At 41.7% G+C, this 17,899-nt stretch overlaps 2 protein-coding genes across 3 annotated transcripts in view; one reads left to right on the plus strand and one right to left on the minus strand.

Annotated features, from left to right (window-relative positions):
- On the plus strand, positions 1–10,132 carry insl5a (insulin-like 5a). Its single transcript, XM_039735894.1, has 2 exons — positions 1–184; positions 9,507–10,132. The coding sequence occupies exons 1-2, from the start codon at positions 16–18 to the stop codon at positions 9,716–9,718; spliced, it is 381 nt and encodes a 126-aa protein (XP_039591828.1). The 5' UTR covers positions 1–15; the 3' UTR covers positions 9,719–10,132.
- dynlt5 (dynein light chain Tctex-type family member 5) overlaps positions 10,032–17,899 on the minus strand; it is a 19,578-nt gene continuing 11,710 nt past the window's right edge. For both annotated transcript variants that reach the window (XM_039735892.1, XM_039735893.1), the window contains exons 4-5: positions 14,948–15,072; positions 10,032–10,771 (exon numbers count right to left, since the gene is read on the minus strand). In XM_039735892.1, the coding sequence (XP_039591826.1) occupies positions 10,568–10,771; positions 14,948–15,072 (329 nt within the window). In that variant the 3' untranslated portion in view covers positions 10,032–10,567. The remainder of the gene's footprint in view (positions 10,772–14,947; positions 15,073–17,899) is intronic.

Raw genomic sequence — 17,899 nt, forward strand, 5'->3', positions numbered from 1 at the left:
AGTACTTAGGGGACCATGAAGGTCAGTGTGGTGTGTGTGTTGCTGCTGCTGGCTGCTGTCTGTGTCGGAGTGCACAGCGAAATGAAGATGGTGAAGCTGTGCGGCAGGGAGTTTGTCAGAGCCGTCATCTACACCTGTGGAGGGTCACGGTGGAGGAGAATACCAGGTGGGGGGGACCTGCCAGGTAAGCTTTTTTAATCCATGACTTTTTTTTTTGGGGTGGTGTTTTTATCTAAAGTTTTCTTGCCTCCTCTTCCTCCTCCTAGTAATGACTTCTTTAAGGTTTAACAAGTTTCTATTAGTAATGATGAAGGTACATCCATCCATCCATCCATTATCCAACCCGCTATATCCTAACTACAGGGTCACAGGGGTCTGCTGGAGCCAATCCCAGCCAACACAGGGCGCAAGGCAGGAAACAAACCCCAGGCAGGGCGCCAGCCCACCACATGATGAAGGTACACCACTTCCCAGTTCATACAGTGACAGTACTAGGGACAGTTTCATCAATAACAGTTGTGACCAGTAGAGGGCATTGCAGCACCCCAAACCTCAGACCCCACCACACACACACAAGTCCCGGGTTCAAATAAGTGATTTATCAACAACAACACCTTCACAATGGCTCCTCCAATACACACAGTTCTTCTTTTATTTCTCTTTTTCTTTTCCTCCACACTTCCAGGCGAGCTTTGTCCTCCTTTCTCCCGAGTCCGACTTGTATGGATGTGGCAGTGCGGCTCCTTTTATCTTAGACCCGGGAGTACTTCTGGTACCAGGGCATGGCCCAATGGTAGTACTTCCAGGTCATTTGGAAGTCCCAAAAAACATAGCACCTAGCTAAGGATGGGCGGAGGGGGCAGCACATTTTTAGGGTGGCATTATTGGCCAAAAGGCTCAGTACAACTCATGAATCCATCCATCCATCCATCCATCATTCAACCCACTATATCCTAACTACAGGGTCATGGAGGTCTGCTGGAGCCAATCCCAGCCAACACAGGGCGTCGAGGCAGGAAACAAACCTCAAGCAGGGCGCCAGCCCACCACAGGGCACACGCACATACACACTAGGGACAATTTAGAATTGCCAATCCACCTAACCTGCATGTCTTTGGACTCTGGGCGGAACCTCACAGAACACGGGAGAACATGCAAACTCCAAGCAGGGAGGACCTGGGAAGCAAACCCGGGTCTCCTAACTGTGAGGCAGCAGCGCTACCCACTGCTCCACCGTGCCACCCCATCCGTGAATAAAAAAAGTCAAATTCTCTGATTTTTATCCACAAATGCTTCAAAAATAATTTTCAGACTGTCCTTCTTTGATGGCATCAGACACAGCAGTTGAAATCTTTGAGGCAGTAATAAAAATAAACATAAATATTACACCGAGGGGTGGCACGGTGGCACAGTGGTAAGGAGGCCTGGGTTCACTTCCTGGGTCCTCCCTGCGTGGAGTTTGCATGTTCTCCCCGTGTCTGCGTAGGTTTCCTCCCAGAGTCTAAAGACATGCAGGTTAGGTGCATTGGTGATTCTAAATTGTCCGTAGTGTGTGTGTGTGTGTGCCCTGCGGTGGGCTGGTGCCCTGCCTGGGGATTTGTTCCTGCCTTGTGCCCTGTGTTGGCTGCGATTGGCTCTGGTAGGCCCTGTGACCCTGTGTTAGGATATAGTGAGTTGGATAATGACTGACTGACTCCAGATGACTGTTATAACATTTTCACTTGTTCCAGTTGCCCAGGATGACACAGAGGTTAGTGCTGTCCAGTTACGGTCCAGTAGCGTGGCTGTGAATCCCACACTGGGTCATGCTGTGCACCTTCTCCCTATCATTGCGTATTTCTTTTTCCCTTTTTTTTCCTACAACTGTGAAGATGGGAATGGTTGGTGATATTAACTTCCTGTTTGTGGCACATTAGTATATGTGAGGGGGGAAACTTTTCAAGATGGGTGGTGACCATTCTGAAGTCGGCCATTTTGGATCCAACTTTTGTTTTTTCAATAGGAAGAGGGTCATGTGACACATTAAACTTATTGGGAATTTCACAAGAAAAACAATGGTGTGCTTGGTTTTAACGTAACTTTATTCTTTAATGAGTTATTTACAAGTTTCTGACCACTTATAAAACGTGTTCAATGTGCTGCCCATTGTGTTGGATTGTCAATGCAACCCTCTTCTCCCACTCTTCACACACTGATAGCAACACCGCAGGAGAAATACTAGCACAGGCTTCCAGTATCGGTAGTTTCAGGTGCTGCACTTCTCGTATCTTCACAGCATAGACAATGGCCTTCAGATGACCCCAAAGATAAAAGTCTAAGGGGGTCAGATCGGGAGACCTTGGGGGCCATTCAACTGGCCCACGATGACCAATCCACTTTCCAGGAAACTGTTCATCTAGGAATGCTCGGACCTGACACCCATAATGTGGTGGTGCACCATCTTGCTGGAAAAACTCAGGGAACATGCCAGCTTCAGCGCATAAAGAGGGAAACACATCATCATGTAGCAATTTCGCATATCCAGTGGCCTTGAGGTTTCCATTGATGAAGAATGGCCCCACTATCTTTATACCCCATATACCACACCATACCATCAATTGTTTTGTTCCAACAGTCTTGGAGGGATCTATCCAATGTGGGTTAGTGTCAGACCAATAGCGGTGGTTTTGTTTGTTAACTTCACCATTCACATAAAAGTTTGCCTCATCACTGAACAAAATCTTCAGCGTAAACTGAGGGTCCTGTTCCAATTTTTGTTTTGCCCATTCTGCAAATTCAGTGTGCCGATCTGGGTCATCCTCGTTGAGATGCTGCAGTAGCTGGAGTTTGTAAGGGTGCCATTTGTGAGTAGCTAATATCCGCCGAAGGGATGTTCGACTAATGCCACTCTCCAGTGACATGCGGCGAGTGCTACGCTGTGGGCTCTTGCTGAATGAAGCTAGGACAGCCACTGATGTTTCTTCATTAGTGACAGTTTTCATGCGTCCACATTTTGGCAAATCCAACACTGAACCAGTTTCACGAAACTTAGCAAGCAGTTTGCTAACTGTAGCATGGGAGATGGGTGGTCTCGTAGGGTGTCTTGCATTGAAATCTGCTGCAATGACCCGGTTACTGCGTTCACCAGACATCAACACAATTTCTATCCGCTCCTCACGTGTTAACCTGTTAAATAACTCATGAAAGAATAAAGTTACGTTAAAACCAACCACACCATTGTTTTTCTTGTGAAATTCCCAATAAGTTTGATGTGTCACATGACCCTCTTCCTATTGAAAAAACAAAAGTTGGATCCAAAATGGCCGACTTCAAAATGGCCACCATGGTCACCACCCATCTTGAAAAGTTTCCCCCCTCACATATACTAATGTGCCACAAACAGGAAGTTAATATCACCAACCATTCCCATTTTATTAAGGTGTATCCATATAAATGGCCCACTCTGTATATGTTAACCGCAATGTAGCGGTATCGAAACAGAAATCGGCAAACGGCAGGTTTGACCAACTTTTTCGCTGCAACGGTGTGTACTGACAACTAAAACAGCTTGATGATGTAATATGGCATATTATATAGGATTATATAAAGCGCAGTACAGATAATGTTTAGTAGTTTAGAAAATTAATTTTAATGTCAAACAGTAACCAGTACATAAAATGAAATTATCATGAAATGGCCGGCCCATGACCAGACCATACCAGAGTCCGCGGCCCACCGAGCATTGCCCGAATGCCCTGATGGCCAGTCTGCCCCTACCTGAGAGATATGGAGGAATATTTCGGACAAAATTAAATAAATAAATGCGCAAATAAATAAAAGTACTGTACTGTGAAATGTGAACATAAATAAATAAATGTGCCATGAAATGAGAGCCTAAATAAATAAATATGTCATGAAATGAGAGCATAAATAAATAAATGTGTCACGAAATATGTTTTTTGTTGCTAATTTATTTATTTAATTTTGGCCGTAACTTTCCTGCCTCTCACTTTCACTCGTCAAAGTTGAGAGGGTGGGCTCTAACACGCCCTCTAGTTACTGATTGGTGAATCGATAGCACAAGAATTAATTAGAAAAATGCTTACTACTGCCGATGAAATGGATTCTGCCGTAGATATTACGTATTTCAGAGAGAGAGTTGAAGATTTATCGGAATAAATTACAATTTAGGCGGCCCTTTTAGACTCCGATATAGATGATACTATTTTTGAAATTATCGAAGAACAGGTGGAACAGACTCTACTACACTCCAGTTCGGGTGACGCAGTTCCCTGCTCTGGACGTCCATCCTTTGACATTCCAACTGAGTCAATAGAACACCTTCTGTTATGCGGTTTAAAAGTACGGCAGATTACAGATCTATATGGTGTATCGGAGAAGTTTGGCAGTTTGATATATGGTAAGCTGCAACGGCTGTATTAGTTTAGGTACTTTGACATGGAATGCCCAAAGCGGCTCCAACTAATATTTTGAACTGAGTATTTCACTCTTGTTTTACGAGTATAAAGTCAGGTGCATATTCGCAGCTACTTTTTCAAACAACTTTACCACTGATCAGAGCTGTAGAGTTGTTTGAAAAAGTATCTGCGAATAGGCACCGCAAATATTGTAATTTCTTCCGATAAATCTTCAATTCACTCTCTGAAATACGTCATATCTACGGCAGAATCCATTTCATCGGCAGCAGTAAGCATTTTTCTAATTAATTCTTGTGCTATCGATTCACCAATCAGTAACTAGAGGGTGTATTAGAGCCCACCCTCTCAACTTTGACGAGTGGAAGTGACAGTTTTATTTCAAGTCGTATTTCATGACGGTTTGCAGGAATGTTACGGACAAAATTAAATAAATAAATAAATAAGCAACAAAAAACTTATTTCGTGACACATTTATTTATTTAGGCTCTCATTTCATGACACATGTAGTTATTTATGCTCACATTTCACAGTACTTTTATTTATGTACGCATTTATTTATTTAATTTTGTCCGAAATATTCCTCCATAGGAGAGATGTCGTTAATGAACAAAAAAGAAAAAAAAAACCTTCACATCCCACACAGCCCTCCCTCTCGAACCATCCAGGGGTGCCGCCTTTCCTCCTTTTTCCCGTCAATCATACCCCGACGTCAGTCCTCCGCCCTTCCTCGATCGACCCAACAGTCGCTCCCCCAACCCCACCTTCAACCTGGCTTCAATACTGATGAAGTCATTAATCGTTATGCATATACTGTCACAAATGATAGATATTGGGACTCAAAACTTTCCCTCTCTCATTTCTGCTACCATCCATTATGTTAATGAGAACTACATTCTTGTGTCAAGGGTACTTTGTGCGACCCTGTTTGAAGCAAAGGTGAAAACAAAAGTTAAGTTTTCGGAATTGACTGCCAGTGACCGAGGAGCAAACACGATCGTTGCCATGCGTGGCTACATTAGATTAACTGTGCCCACATTCTTAACACGATTCTCTTAAGTGCTTTTACACCAGCAGTAACAGAAAGAAAAGTACGCACCCAGAATTGCACAGCTTCTGTCAGGTTAAAAAAAGGCAGGTATTTTAAACATACTGGACAAGGCCAGCTTACGAGGTCACTCAAACAGGTCTGTAGAGACAAGGTAGAGTGCTGCATTCGGGATTGCAGCAACTTGTCGACTGGCTGCTTCAAGAAAAGGATACAGCTGTGGTCTCTTTTCTGAAAACCTTTCAATGATGCGTCGGCTGATTTCGAATCAGATATTATCAAAAGAAATTGACAGCAAACTGTTCAACACCAACTGTTATCCACAGGTGATACGAAGGAATAACATTTATCAGCCCGAAGCCTATAGCTTTTATTGAAAAGGATCGCAAAGGCGCAGGATCAAGAAGAGATTTGTAATAATCGCGATTCATTGCAATTGAACTAAATCAAAGAGTGCAGTCAAGTTCATTGGTCAGCTATTAGTAACGCCCTCTTTCGTCACGGAGCTTGAGAGCGGACCAGCAGATGCCAGGGACGTTCACAGTGCGCGTATACTGATAAGCAAAAAGTACTCTGAGAAAGTGGGGAAGCGTTTGTTAAGCTATTAGTACCGACTAGAAAAGCGTATGTTTCAAGCAAAACTTGCACGTGCGACTTGTACATAGACAGCGCCTACCTTCCGTCTCCTTTCCACATGTTTGTGGAATGAATAGCAATTATTAAAACACATTGATAGTACTGTAGCGATCCTGGTAAATAAAGAAGAGGAGCACAATCTTTAACTCCAGCATTTCTGGGCCACGGAGCACCCCTCCTCCTCCTTACATCCGCTACTTCTATCTCAGGGGTGTGTCCGCCCTTACAAACAGAAACCTCCCCTTCCATACACAGCAGGTTATTTAAAATATCACCAACAGTGAAAATGTGTGACAAATTTGACAGCTGGTATTAATACATTACACTACTGAAAGAATTTAAATTTTGAAAATGTATATTTTTTATTTTTTTAGTGCCTGTAACATTTTATTCAATGCATAATGTACAAAACACCCTAGTCCAACTCAGTATGTTTGTGGGCTAAAGCCCATCCTGGTAGCATTTGGGTATAAGAAGTATGGCACCACTCCATCACAGAACACTCTCATGTGCACACACCCATCTAACGTGCATGTCCTTGGGGGTATGAGAGCAAAACCAGACTACCTGGACAAAAATAAACACGGACATGGAAAAAACATTCAAACTCCACACTGAAAACATCCATGCACAGGATCTGAACAAAGAACACAGGACCCATGAGGTAGCCATGCTACCCAGTGTGCCATTGTACTGCAGGACCAGGACCATCACAGTACTAAACATTAGCTTTATCTTTTGCTTTCTTTTTGTATGGACATAATGCATCCATTTAACCTTTTTAGTTTGTATTATACTTTTTATAATGCCCTTTATTGTTAAACATCTCTCTCTCTCTCTCTCTCTCTCTCTCTCTATATATATATATATATATATACACACTACAGTGCATCCAGAAAGTATTCACAGCGCATCACTTTTCCACATTTTGTTATGTTACAGCCTTATTCCAAAATGGATTCAATTAATTTTTTCCTCAGAATTCTACACACAACACCCCATAATGACAACATGAAAAAGTTTACTTGAGGTTTTGCAAATGTATTAAAATAAAAACTGAGAAATCCATGTACATAAGTATTCACAGCCTTTGCTCAATACTTTGTCGATGCACCTTTGGCAGCAATTCCAGCCTCAAGTCTTTTGAATATGATGCCACAAGCTTGGCACACCTATCCTTGGCCAGTTTCGCCCATTCCTCTTTGCAGCACCTCTCAAGCTCCATCAGGTTGGATGGGAAGCGTCGGTGCACAGCCATTTAAGATCTCTCCAGAGATGTTCAATCTTATTCAAGTTTGGGCCACTCAAGGACATTCACAGAGTTGTCCTGTAGCCACTCCTTTGATATCTTGGCTGTGTGCTTAGGGTCGTTGTCCTGCTGAAAGATGAACTGTCGCCCCAGTCTGAGGTCAAGAGCGCTCTGGAGCAGGTTTTCATCCAGGATGTCTCTGTATATTGCTGCAGTCATCTTTCCCTTTATCCTGACTAGTCTCCCAGTTCCTGCCACTGAAAAACATCCCCACAGCATGATGCTGCCACCACCATGCTTCACTGTAGGGATGGTATTGGCCTGGTGATGAGCAGTGCCTGGTTTCCTCCAAACGTGACGCCTGGCATTCACACCAAAGAGTTCAATCTTTGTCTCATCAGACCAGAGAATTTTGTTTCTCATGGTCTGAAAGTCCTTCAGGTGCCTTTTGGCAAACTCCAGGCGGGCTGCCATGTGCCTTTTACTAAGGAGTGGCTTCCGTCTGGCCACTCTACCACACAGGCCTGATTGGTTGTCCTTCTGGAAGGTTCTCCTCTCTCCACAGAGGACCTCTGACAGAGTGACCATCAGGTTCTTGGTTACCTCTCTGACTAAGGCCCTTCTCGCCCGATCGCTCAGTTTAGATGGCTGGCCAGCTCTAGGAAGAGTCCTGGTGGTTTTGAACTTCTTCCACTTATGGATGATGGAGGCCACTGTGCTCATTGGGACCTTCAAAGCAGCAGAAATTTTCTGTAACCTTCCCCAGATTTGTGCCTCAAGACAATCCTGTCTCGGAGGTCTACAGACAATTCCTTTGACTTCATGCTTGGTTTGTGCTCTGACATGAACTGTCAACTGTGGGACCTTCTATAGACAGGTGTGTGCCTTTCCAAATCATGTCACATCAACTGAATTGACCACAGGTGGACTCCAATGAAGCTGCAGAAACATCTCAAGGATGATCAGGGGAAACAGGATGCACCTGAGCTCAATTTGGAGCTTCATGGCAAAGGCTGCCAATACTTACATACATGTGCTTTCTCAGTTTTTTTATTTTTAATACATTTCCAAAAATCTCAAGTAAACTTTTTTCACATTGTCATTATGGGGTGTTGTGTGTAGAATTCTGAGGAAAAAAATGAATTGAATCATTTTGGGAATAAGGCTGTAACATAAAATGTGGAAAAAGTGATGTGCTGTGAATACTTTCGGATGCACTGTATATATAAAATCCAGCGTCTGTCTGTCCTCTTTTCATCAGAGAACTACTTAACGGATTTAGATCGTTTTTTTTCTATAATTTACTTGAACATTCTGGTTGATTTTGCAACTTCTCTGATTGCACGAAGTATCATAGTTCGCTTGCAGTACCGATTTATTTGCGCGAATCTGAGAGACACGCAGTGGGCCGAGGGGCGGGTTCCCTCCTCACTCACGCGCCATCCTCTTCGAGTCGCTCTACCTTCCCTCCGCTTAACTAGCGATACCCGTTTCTTCAACAGACATTATCATCTACAGATTGTTAAGGAGTAACTTTTGACATTTTTGAGAGAGAGATCAGAGCTACGTGTGTTTTAGAGGGGAGCTGCTGATTGCTAGAGATATCATGGCCACGTGCTTTTCTCCCCATGTGGGTGATGCTCTCCTGTGAGAGCTGAACACGATCAGATACAGTGCCAGTATTTGACATTGGAGCGTACCTACCTTCAGCTTGGCCAGAATTACATTTTTTGTACTGTATTGCTTTTTAAAGTTTGTCCTGTTTCACTATTATGTGGGCAGAGCTGCGGGGGGACACCTGGTGCAATATAAAATAAAGACAATCTATCCACTAATTCATTTTTTTTGCAGAGTACATTTGTGCAAACACCAATGTTTAATTGTACTGTACCAGTTTATCCCACCAGTTCACTTAAAACTGCATCTCTTTAAAGAATTAGGAGTGTCCTGAAAAGAAAAAAAAAAAAATGAAACACAGGATAAGATACAAACTCCAAAGGCAATGGCCAGGTTGTGAACTGAAACCCGGGGCTATGAGTCAGCAATGTTAAACACTTGACTAGACCACTTTGGTCAGATTTGCTTATTATTTTACTATGTCTGTTTGGAACACGTTACTACATGGCTTTTTCTTTTTGTCTCCCACCTTTATGAACAGGTCCAGGACAGATGTCTCTGAATCCTTTCTCCCAATCTCTGAACTCCCTGGAGGACATCAGCAGTGAGGACAGCAGGGAGATCTTCAGCAGCAGCAACCCATTAGTTAAGAGAGAAGCCCCCCTCAAGCTGGAGCGGGATCTTAATCAAATCCTCACTACTGGCTGTTGCCAGTTTGGCTGCAATAAAAAAGACCTTAGTTTTCTCTGCTAGAGCAGGACTGTGGCACTGTGCCCAAAGCTCCTGTTGTTTTAAATCCAGGAAAGCTACGGCTTCGCCATTTAGATTGTCATTGTAAATAACACATTCATTGCATGAGCCGCTTTTTGTTTTGATGAAAGAAACCTGAATTCTTTGTACCAAACATATAGGAAATGTCTGATGCGATGCCCAGTTTTGCAGATCACCTAAGAACCGAAAATATACCATGCAGTGCTTTTAGTGTAGAGCTTACAAATCTGCTTCTCCTCTCTGTTGTGTTTAGAAGTAAAAATCAGCTGCAGAGAAAGAAAAAAGAACAGCTTTAAATGAATCAGGGGAATTGTTTAATGAAGGGGTTTATAAATCTGGTTGATATAGATGTATCAATATTATTTACATCTGAAAAATTGGAATATTAAAAAAAAATATATCTACTATATCTATTGTTAATACCCAATACAAACTGAAATATGTCAGAGAGTACAGTCTGTTAATAAGTTAGGCAAGAAAAGGAAGCTATAATAAAGATGTATAACAGCGGATATATTATTATTGTTTTACAATTGTTTTTCTTTTTCTGACAATGTTAATACAAAGCTGGTTTAAAAAATGAATAAAAACGTGCAATTACCATAGCTGTATTACTCATAAATAATGACAACCAAAAAAAAACACAGTATCTATTCTGTTGTGTTATGTTTAACGTATTTGTATCAATGTAAGTAAATAGATTTCTTTACATTATGTGTAACATTAAATATACAACTTTATATACAATGGGCCTGTGACCCTCGATTGGATTAAACAGATTGAAAACAAATGATAGATGGATTTAAGAGTAGGTTTTTCAGATAGAAACCATTATTCAAAATAAACTGCATAAACATTGGCAACAGCAAACAGGGAATTATTCTTAAAGGTAAATGAGGAGAAGGTGTCACTTGCGGGATCCCAGAGGCATCTGCTTCCAAACTTCATGTTCTGCTCATTCAGCTGCCCAATGTTTATTAGAACGATGATCTTGTACCTTGGGATCATCAAATCTTTAACCCTGGCTTTTACAACCTAAAATAAAAAGAAATGTACTTTAACGGTTTTCAAAAAGGAAAGATTGCATCACACTTTCAGACCCGATAAATCCAATTCATGGTCATGGGCAGCCAGAGTCAATTCTAGTTGTATCAGGTGCAATGCTCGAACGAACTGTGGATGTGATAACAGCCAGGTCACCTCTAGGCTCACACAACCACACTCACGACGATTAGAATCGCTAAGTGTCCTACCACACATACTTGGGGTTGCAAGAAGAAAACTGTAGTCACTTGGGAGAAAAACTTATAAAGACTTGTGCAGACCCCACACAAATACTAACTGGGTACAGAATTCAAATCAACAAGGATGGATCCATGAAGTAGCACCACTATCCACCATGCCATCATTGTAGTACTCCATAGAATAAAGTAGTATAAGGTTTTACTGTTAGATACACAGCTTTTGTTTATGTTGTCCCTCAAGTGGTCAGCATATTCAGTCCCATACATACCGTATGTTGATTTACAAATGATCTCATGATCATACAGTATCATGTTATTTTCTAACCTGATTAATACAGACTTCGATTTACTGACTATGAAGTCAGTAGACGGAGTGGGAGAGCATGGGTGGTCATGAGGTCGCTGGTAAGGGGTGTGTGGCACTCCTGATATCTATACAAAAGGATGAAGGTCCAAGTCTTTAGAGTCCTGGTGCTTCCTGTCTTGCTATATGGTTGTGAGACATGGATGCTATCCAGTGATCTGAGACGAAGACTGGACTCCTTTGGTACTGTGTCTGTCCAGAAAATCCTTGGGTACCACTGGTTTGACTTTGTGTTGCTAATGGAGTCCAGAATGAGGCACATTACCTACATTGTGAGGGAGCGTCAGTTACGGCACTACGGCCATGTGGTGTGATTCCCTGATGGTGATCCAGCTCGTAAGATACTCATTGTTGGGAATCCGTGTGGCTGGACCAGGCCAAGGGGTCGCCAGCGTAACACCTGGCTGCGGCAGATAGAAGGTCATTTCTGGAGGTTGGTACTCAATCAATCAATCAACATTTATTTATATAGCACATATTCATACAAAAAAATGTAGCTCAAAGTGCTTTACAAAATGAATAGAAAAATAGAAGACACAATAAAAAATAAACATAAGTCAACATTAATTAACATAGAATAAGAGTAAGGTCAGATGGCCAGGGTGGACAGAAAAAACAAAAAAACTCCAAAGGCTGGAGAAAAAAATAAAATCTGTAGGGGTTCCAGACCAAGAGACCGCCCAGTCCCCTCTGGGCAGTACTGGACCGCATGTCTGCCTGGGGGGTTGCCAACTGGGATCCCGAGCTGTTTCATCGTGTGGTGGGTGCGGCAATGTGCTGTACCAGTGCATGCTCCCCAACTTGACTTGACTTGACTTAATACAAACCAGGGTTTTGGCTGGAGCCTATCCCAGATAGCATAGGGTGCAAGGCACGGATAAACCCTGGACAGGGCACCAATCCATCACAGGGCAAACACGCACACCCACATACCAAAGCCAATTTAGCGTGGCCAATTCACCTAACTTGCATGTCTTTAGGCAGTGGGTGGAAACCAGTGTACCGGGAAGAAATCCACACAGACATGGGGAGTACATGCAAACTCCATGCAGGGAAGACCAAGGACATGAATCCTGGTCTCCTTACTGTGAGGCAGCAAAGCTACAACTATACAACTGTGCCGCCCTTATTCATCTGAGTGAAATAAAAAGAGAAAGTAGCAAATTATTTTAAGCAATTTACTGTATCTGGCTGCTGTCTTTGTGGAAATTTTACATTTTTTTCCTTGTGCAAGGTTTTTTATTCTCTCTAATGGGGTTTTCTCTTTCACATCCTAAAAACATGTCAAGTCAAGTCAGGTTGGGGAGCATGCACTGGTACAGTGCGTTGCCGCACCCACCACACAACGAAACAACTCGGGATCCTGGTTAGCAACCCCTCAGGCAGACATACAGTCCAGTCCCACCCTCCGGAAATGACCCTCTTTCTCCCGCAGCCAGGTGTTACGTGGGCGACCCCTTGGCCTGGTCCAGCCACTCGGGTCCCCAACAATGAGGATCTTATAAGCTGGATCACCCTCGGGGAAACGCGCCACATGGCCGTAGTGCCGTTACTGACATTCCCTCACAATGCAGGTAATGTGCCTCATTTGGGACTCCATGAGCATTAAAATAAATATCTGTTTTAGCTTAATTTGTTTAAAGTTTGCTTAATAGGGGCAACATTGCAGGAATTAGCCTAAGACTGACAAGCAAGCTGGCAAGTCCTAAATGTATTCATGTAGGTCCATGTTATCTATAAAAAGACAGGTAGCTAATGGGCCACAGTAGTGTTCAGGCAACATTGGGTCTGGAGCTGTAGTGACATCAGCAGCCACTTCTGTTTTTATTTGGTACGTTGAGTTCTGGTTGACACCAGCCTTTTTTAACTAAATTGGTCTTCCTGGGATTTATTCTGGGTTTGTGCACATCTTGAGAGTATCCTCTATCATTCACCGTTAACTAACCCAGAATGAGTGAGCTGGGCCGTGTGTGCGAGACTGTCTAGCAATGGTTCCTAGTACTTTGCACCCAATGCTGCCACAACAGGTTCTGGCTTCACTGTGGCTGAAAATTGGATTTAGCAGGTTCAAGAAATAAAAGTGTAAGCTTATTTAACATACTGATATACAAACGTTTGGTCATTAAATCACAGAAGGAATAAAACAGCACTAAAGAATTCAGAGAATTGGGTATAACACATGAGAAAAAACATGAGAGTGAGGTCAGCATCATCAGCCAACAGCAATAAAAGTAATACTGATAAAAAATAAAAAGTAACTAATTACTACAAAAATCAGGTCCATTCAAAAAATAAATTAGGCAGTAGCATCGTTGTTAACGCTTTGGACTTTAAATCCTGAGGTTGTGGGTTCAAATACCACTACTGACACTGTGTGACCACAAGCAAGTCAATTCACCTGCCTGTATTGCAATTGGAGAGAAAAAACAAAGGAAACGTAACCGCTCCTGTCACCAAATGTCACCTCCAATAAGGGCATCAGCCAAATAATAAATAATAATAAATTAGCTTGCTTACGGGCACCAGCCATTTGAAGCTTCTATATCATAAACAGCATAGTGAAAAATATTAACAAGACAAGACAAACTGGCTGGTTTGATAAGAGGAGTGACCCTTTCCTTGTTATTCTGGCCAAAACAAATGGAGGTGCTTAGTGCAGTCCAGATCTATAAGGTCTCCTAGTGGCAACAGATAATGGGTAATTAGAACTGACACCAAAGCTAGCTAATGTTCAAGACTGTGATAGCCTCACAGACAGAAAAAGTGTGAAAATCCTGAGTTGTCCATTTATTCTCTTTAATTATTTGGTAAATTACTAGCTAACCTCACTGTCACTCTCAGCTCATAACCTCCGGATCTCCTCTGTGGAGAACCTTTGAATGGCAGCAAACAATATAGCTTAATAACAGCAAAGGTTTCTGCCTATATATCATAAGCTGCTAATCTACTCCATTAGTTACTCCTTGGGTTACTATGAGAGTTTCATTGTATCTCCCGCAGCTCCAAGATTTTAAATAAGGAAACAACTCTTCTGTACTGTATTTACAAATGGTCTGCTTTCACAAAGGAATGCTTCAATGTAAAAGTAAAGTTTGTCAAATAAATCATCTATCTAGTAATTTTCAGAAATGTATTTGTCCATTATGAGTTTATAGAAACCCAGAGCCTTATGCAGCAACACTGGGCCCAAGAACTAAACCTAAATATGATGTTGGACCATACTCATAATGGGCCAAATTAAAGTTGCCAGTTAATCTGGCATGCATGAAAACCAATGTGGAGTGTGAAAAATCACGTAAACTCCACACACACCATTGCTGGGCCAGAAATTAAATGTGGCCTTCTGGATCTGTGACACACTGAAGTATCAAGAACACATTGCTCTCATCTTAGTCGTAAAATGTTTTTTATACTTTTATAAAGTGCTTTTGATTTTGCAAACCACTGCACACCAATTACAATGAAGATTAGTAGAAACAAAATATTTCTTAATGTTTAAAGACCATGAGATCTTATCCAGATTTCTCACTGTAGCTCGATATTTCTTCCTTTGCTTGTGTAAAACAAATTGCTTTGTCACACGTTATGCTTAAAAAAACCCACCTCAGATATTGTTTTTGTCATCTGTCTGCAAAGATCGGCATCATATTTTTCTTCCTGTAGATAACTTGTCAAAACATCTTTTAAAATGTTGTTTACTGTTGCCACTGGAAAACGCTTGGCGGGACCTAAAAAAAAAAAAGCAAGATAAAATGTTACCAGAGCAAATTACAGTATTTAAAAAAGTCAAGAATTTACTTGTGTATATGCACTGGAATGTACAATCATATGAAAAAGTTTGGGAACCCCTCTCAGCCTTCATAATAATTGACTCTCCTTTCAACAATAAAGATACCAATGGCATGTCTTTCATTTCTTAGGAACATCTGAGCACTGCGGTGTTTTCCGAACAAAGATTTTTAGTGAAGCAGTATTTAATTGTATGAAATCAAATCAAATGTGAAAAACTGGCTGTGCAAAAATGTGTGTCTCCTTGTAATTGTGCCAATTTGAATGCCTGTCACTGCTCAATGCTGATTACTTGCAACACCAAATTGGTTGGATGAGCTTGTTAAGCCTTCAAAGACAGGTGTGTCCAATCATGAGTGGTAAAAGGTATTTAAGAAGAAGACTCTCCTCTGAAGAGTGACAGACAGCATGAGATCCTCAAAGCAACTCTCAAAAGATCTGAAAACAAAGATTGTTCAGTATGATGGTTTAGGGGAAGGCTACAAAAAGCCATCTCCGAGGATTAAACTGTCAGTTTCAACTGTAAGAAATGGAATCAGGAAATGGAAGGCCACAGGCACAGTTGCTGTTAAACCAACCCAGGTCTGGCAGGCCAAGAAAAATACAGCAGCGGCATATGCGCAGGATTGTGAGAATGGTTACAGACAACCCACAGATCACCTCCAAAGACCTGCAAGAACATCTCACTGCAGATGGTGTATCTGTACATCGTTCTACAATTCAGCACAATCAGCACAAAGAACATCTGTATGGCAAGGTGATGAGAAAGAAGCCCTTTCTGCACTCATGCCACAAACAGAGTCACTTGTATGCCAATGCTCATTTAGACAAGTCAGATTCATTTTGGAACAAAGTGCTTTGGACTGATCAGACAAAAATGGAGTTATTTGGTCAGAACATAAAGTGCTTTGCATGGCGGAAGGAGAACACCGCATTCCAAGAAAAACACCTGCTACCTCCTGTCAAATTTGGTGGAGGTTCCATCATGCTGAGGGGCTATGTGGCTAGTTCAGGGACTGGAGCCCTTGTTAAAGTCGAAGATCGGATAAATTCAACCCAATACCAACAAATTCTTCAGGATAATGTTCAAGCATCAGTCACAAAGTTGAAGTTATGCAGGGGTTGGATATTCCAGCAAGACAATGACCCAAAACACAGTTCGAAATCTACAAAGGCATTAATGCAGAGGAAGAAGTACAATGTTCTGGAATGGCCGTCACAGTCACCTGACTTGAATATCATCGAAAATCTATGGGATGATTTGAAGCAGGCTGTCCATGCTCGGCAGCCATCAAATTGAACTGAACTGAAATAGCTCCATCCAGAATGCAGACACTCATCAAAGACTATAGGAGGCGTCTGTTATATTTACAAAAGCAGGCTCAACTAAGTATTGATGTCATATCTCTGTTGGGGTGCTCAAATTTATGCACCTGTCTAATTTTGTTATGATGCATATTGCATATTTTCTGTTAATCCAATAAACTTAATGTCACTGCTGAAATGCTACTGTTTCCATAAGGCATGTCGTATATTAAAAGGAAGTTGCTACTTTGAAAGCTCAGCCAATGAGAAACAAAAATCCAAAGAATTAAGAGGGGTTCCCAAACTATTTTAGATGACTGTATTTTGTGTACACAGTATTCTTTCCTGAAGCTGACCCACTCTGACTGAAATCTTCACTAAATTTCAAAATGCAGTCCGCCCTCCAGGCATAGTGCAGTTAAAGGAACCTTTTGTTTTTAGCTCTAGTATCAATTTATCTTTTTGATTTTAGATTTTTCTTTGTCAATTACAAGGTAAAACAGACCATATACGAGGGTTGTTCAATTATAAACAGGAATTTTCATGTTCTGCTCTTAGTGCAAGGTAGACCTGACTCATTGGACAAACACACGCATATATGAAGTTGTCGTTAGTAGTGCTAGCTGCTCTTTCCCCCCTTGTCGGAGCAGGAGGTACACAGTAGTGTTATGCAGTGCATGATTATTCAATTTTTGACAAATGAAGGAGCCATTCCATCTCAGATTTATTCAAAACTTAAAGAGTTTGGAGAGGAGCGTCTCTTTCAGTCTACAGTGTATGACTGGTACAAGTCATTCAGAGGGGGACTATCATCTCTTCGATCCACTTAAGGAATTTTTAAGAGGGAAGGAATTCAAGCTGAATGAGGAGGTTATTGACACTGTGCAAGAATAGGTCAACATTCAGTCAAAAGACTTCTACTCTTCTGGGATTAAGAAGCTTCCCGAGTGCTGGAACAACTGTATTGCAGTGGCAGGAGACTATATAGAAAAATAGAGTGTAAGTCGTTTCATTGTATTCCATAAATTAAGCATTGGCTTATAAATTTCTGTTTATATTTGAACACCCCTCGTACAACACATACAGGGTGGAATGTTCAGACTAATGGTGTGTAGTCTCCTGAATATTATGTTTACCCCAGAAAAATAACCTAAAAACACTGAGTGTTTTTCAACATCAAAAATATTATTATGTGTAACAGAAACATTTAAATACCAAAACGTCAACAAGCATACAGTAGGAAAATATATTGCCAAAAGTATTGAGACCCCCCTCCAAATCATTGAATTCAGGTGTTCCAATCACTTCCATGGCCACAGGTGTATAAACTCAAGCACCTCGATATGCAGATGGCTTCTACAAACATTTCTGAAAGAATAGGTCGCACTCTGGAGCTCAGTGAATTCAAGCGTGGTACTGTGATAGGATGCCACCTGTGCAAGAAGTCCATTCGTGAAATTT

This window comes from Polypterus senegalus, chromosome 14, assembly GCF_016835505.1.
Source record: "Polypterus senegalus isolate Bchr_013 chromosome 14, ASM1683550v1, whole genome shotgun sequence".
NCBI lineage: Eukaryota > Metazoa > Chordata > Cladistia > Polypteriformes > Polypteridae > Polypterus > Polypterus senegalus.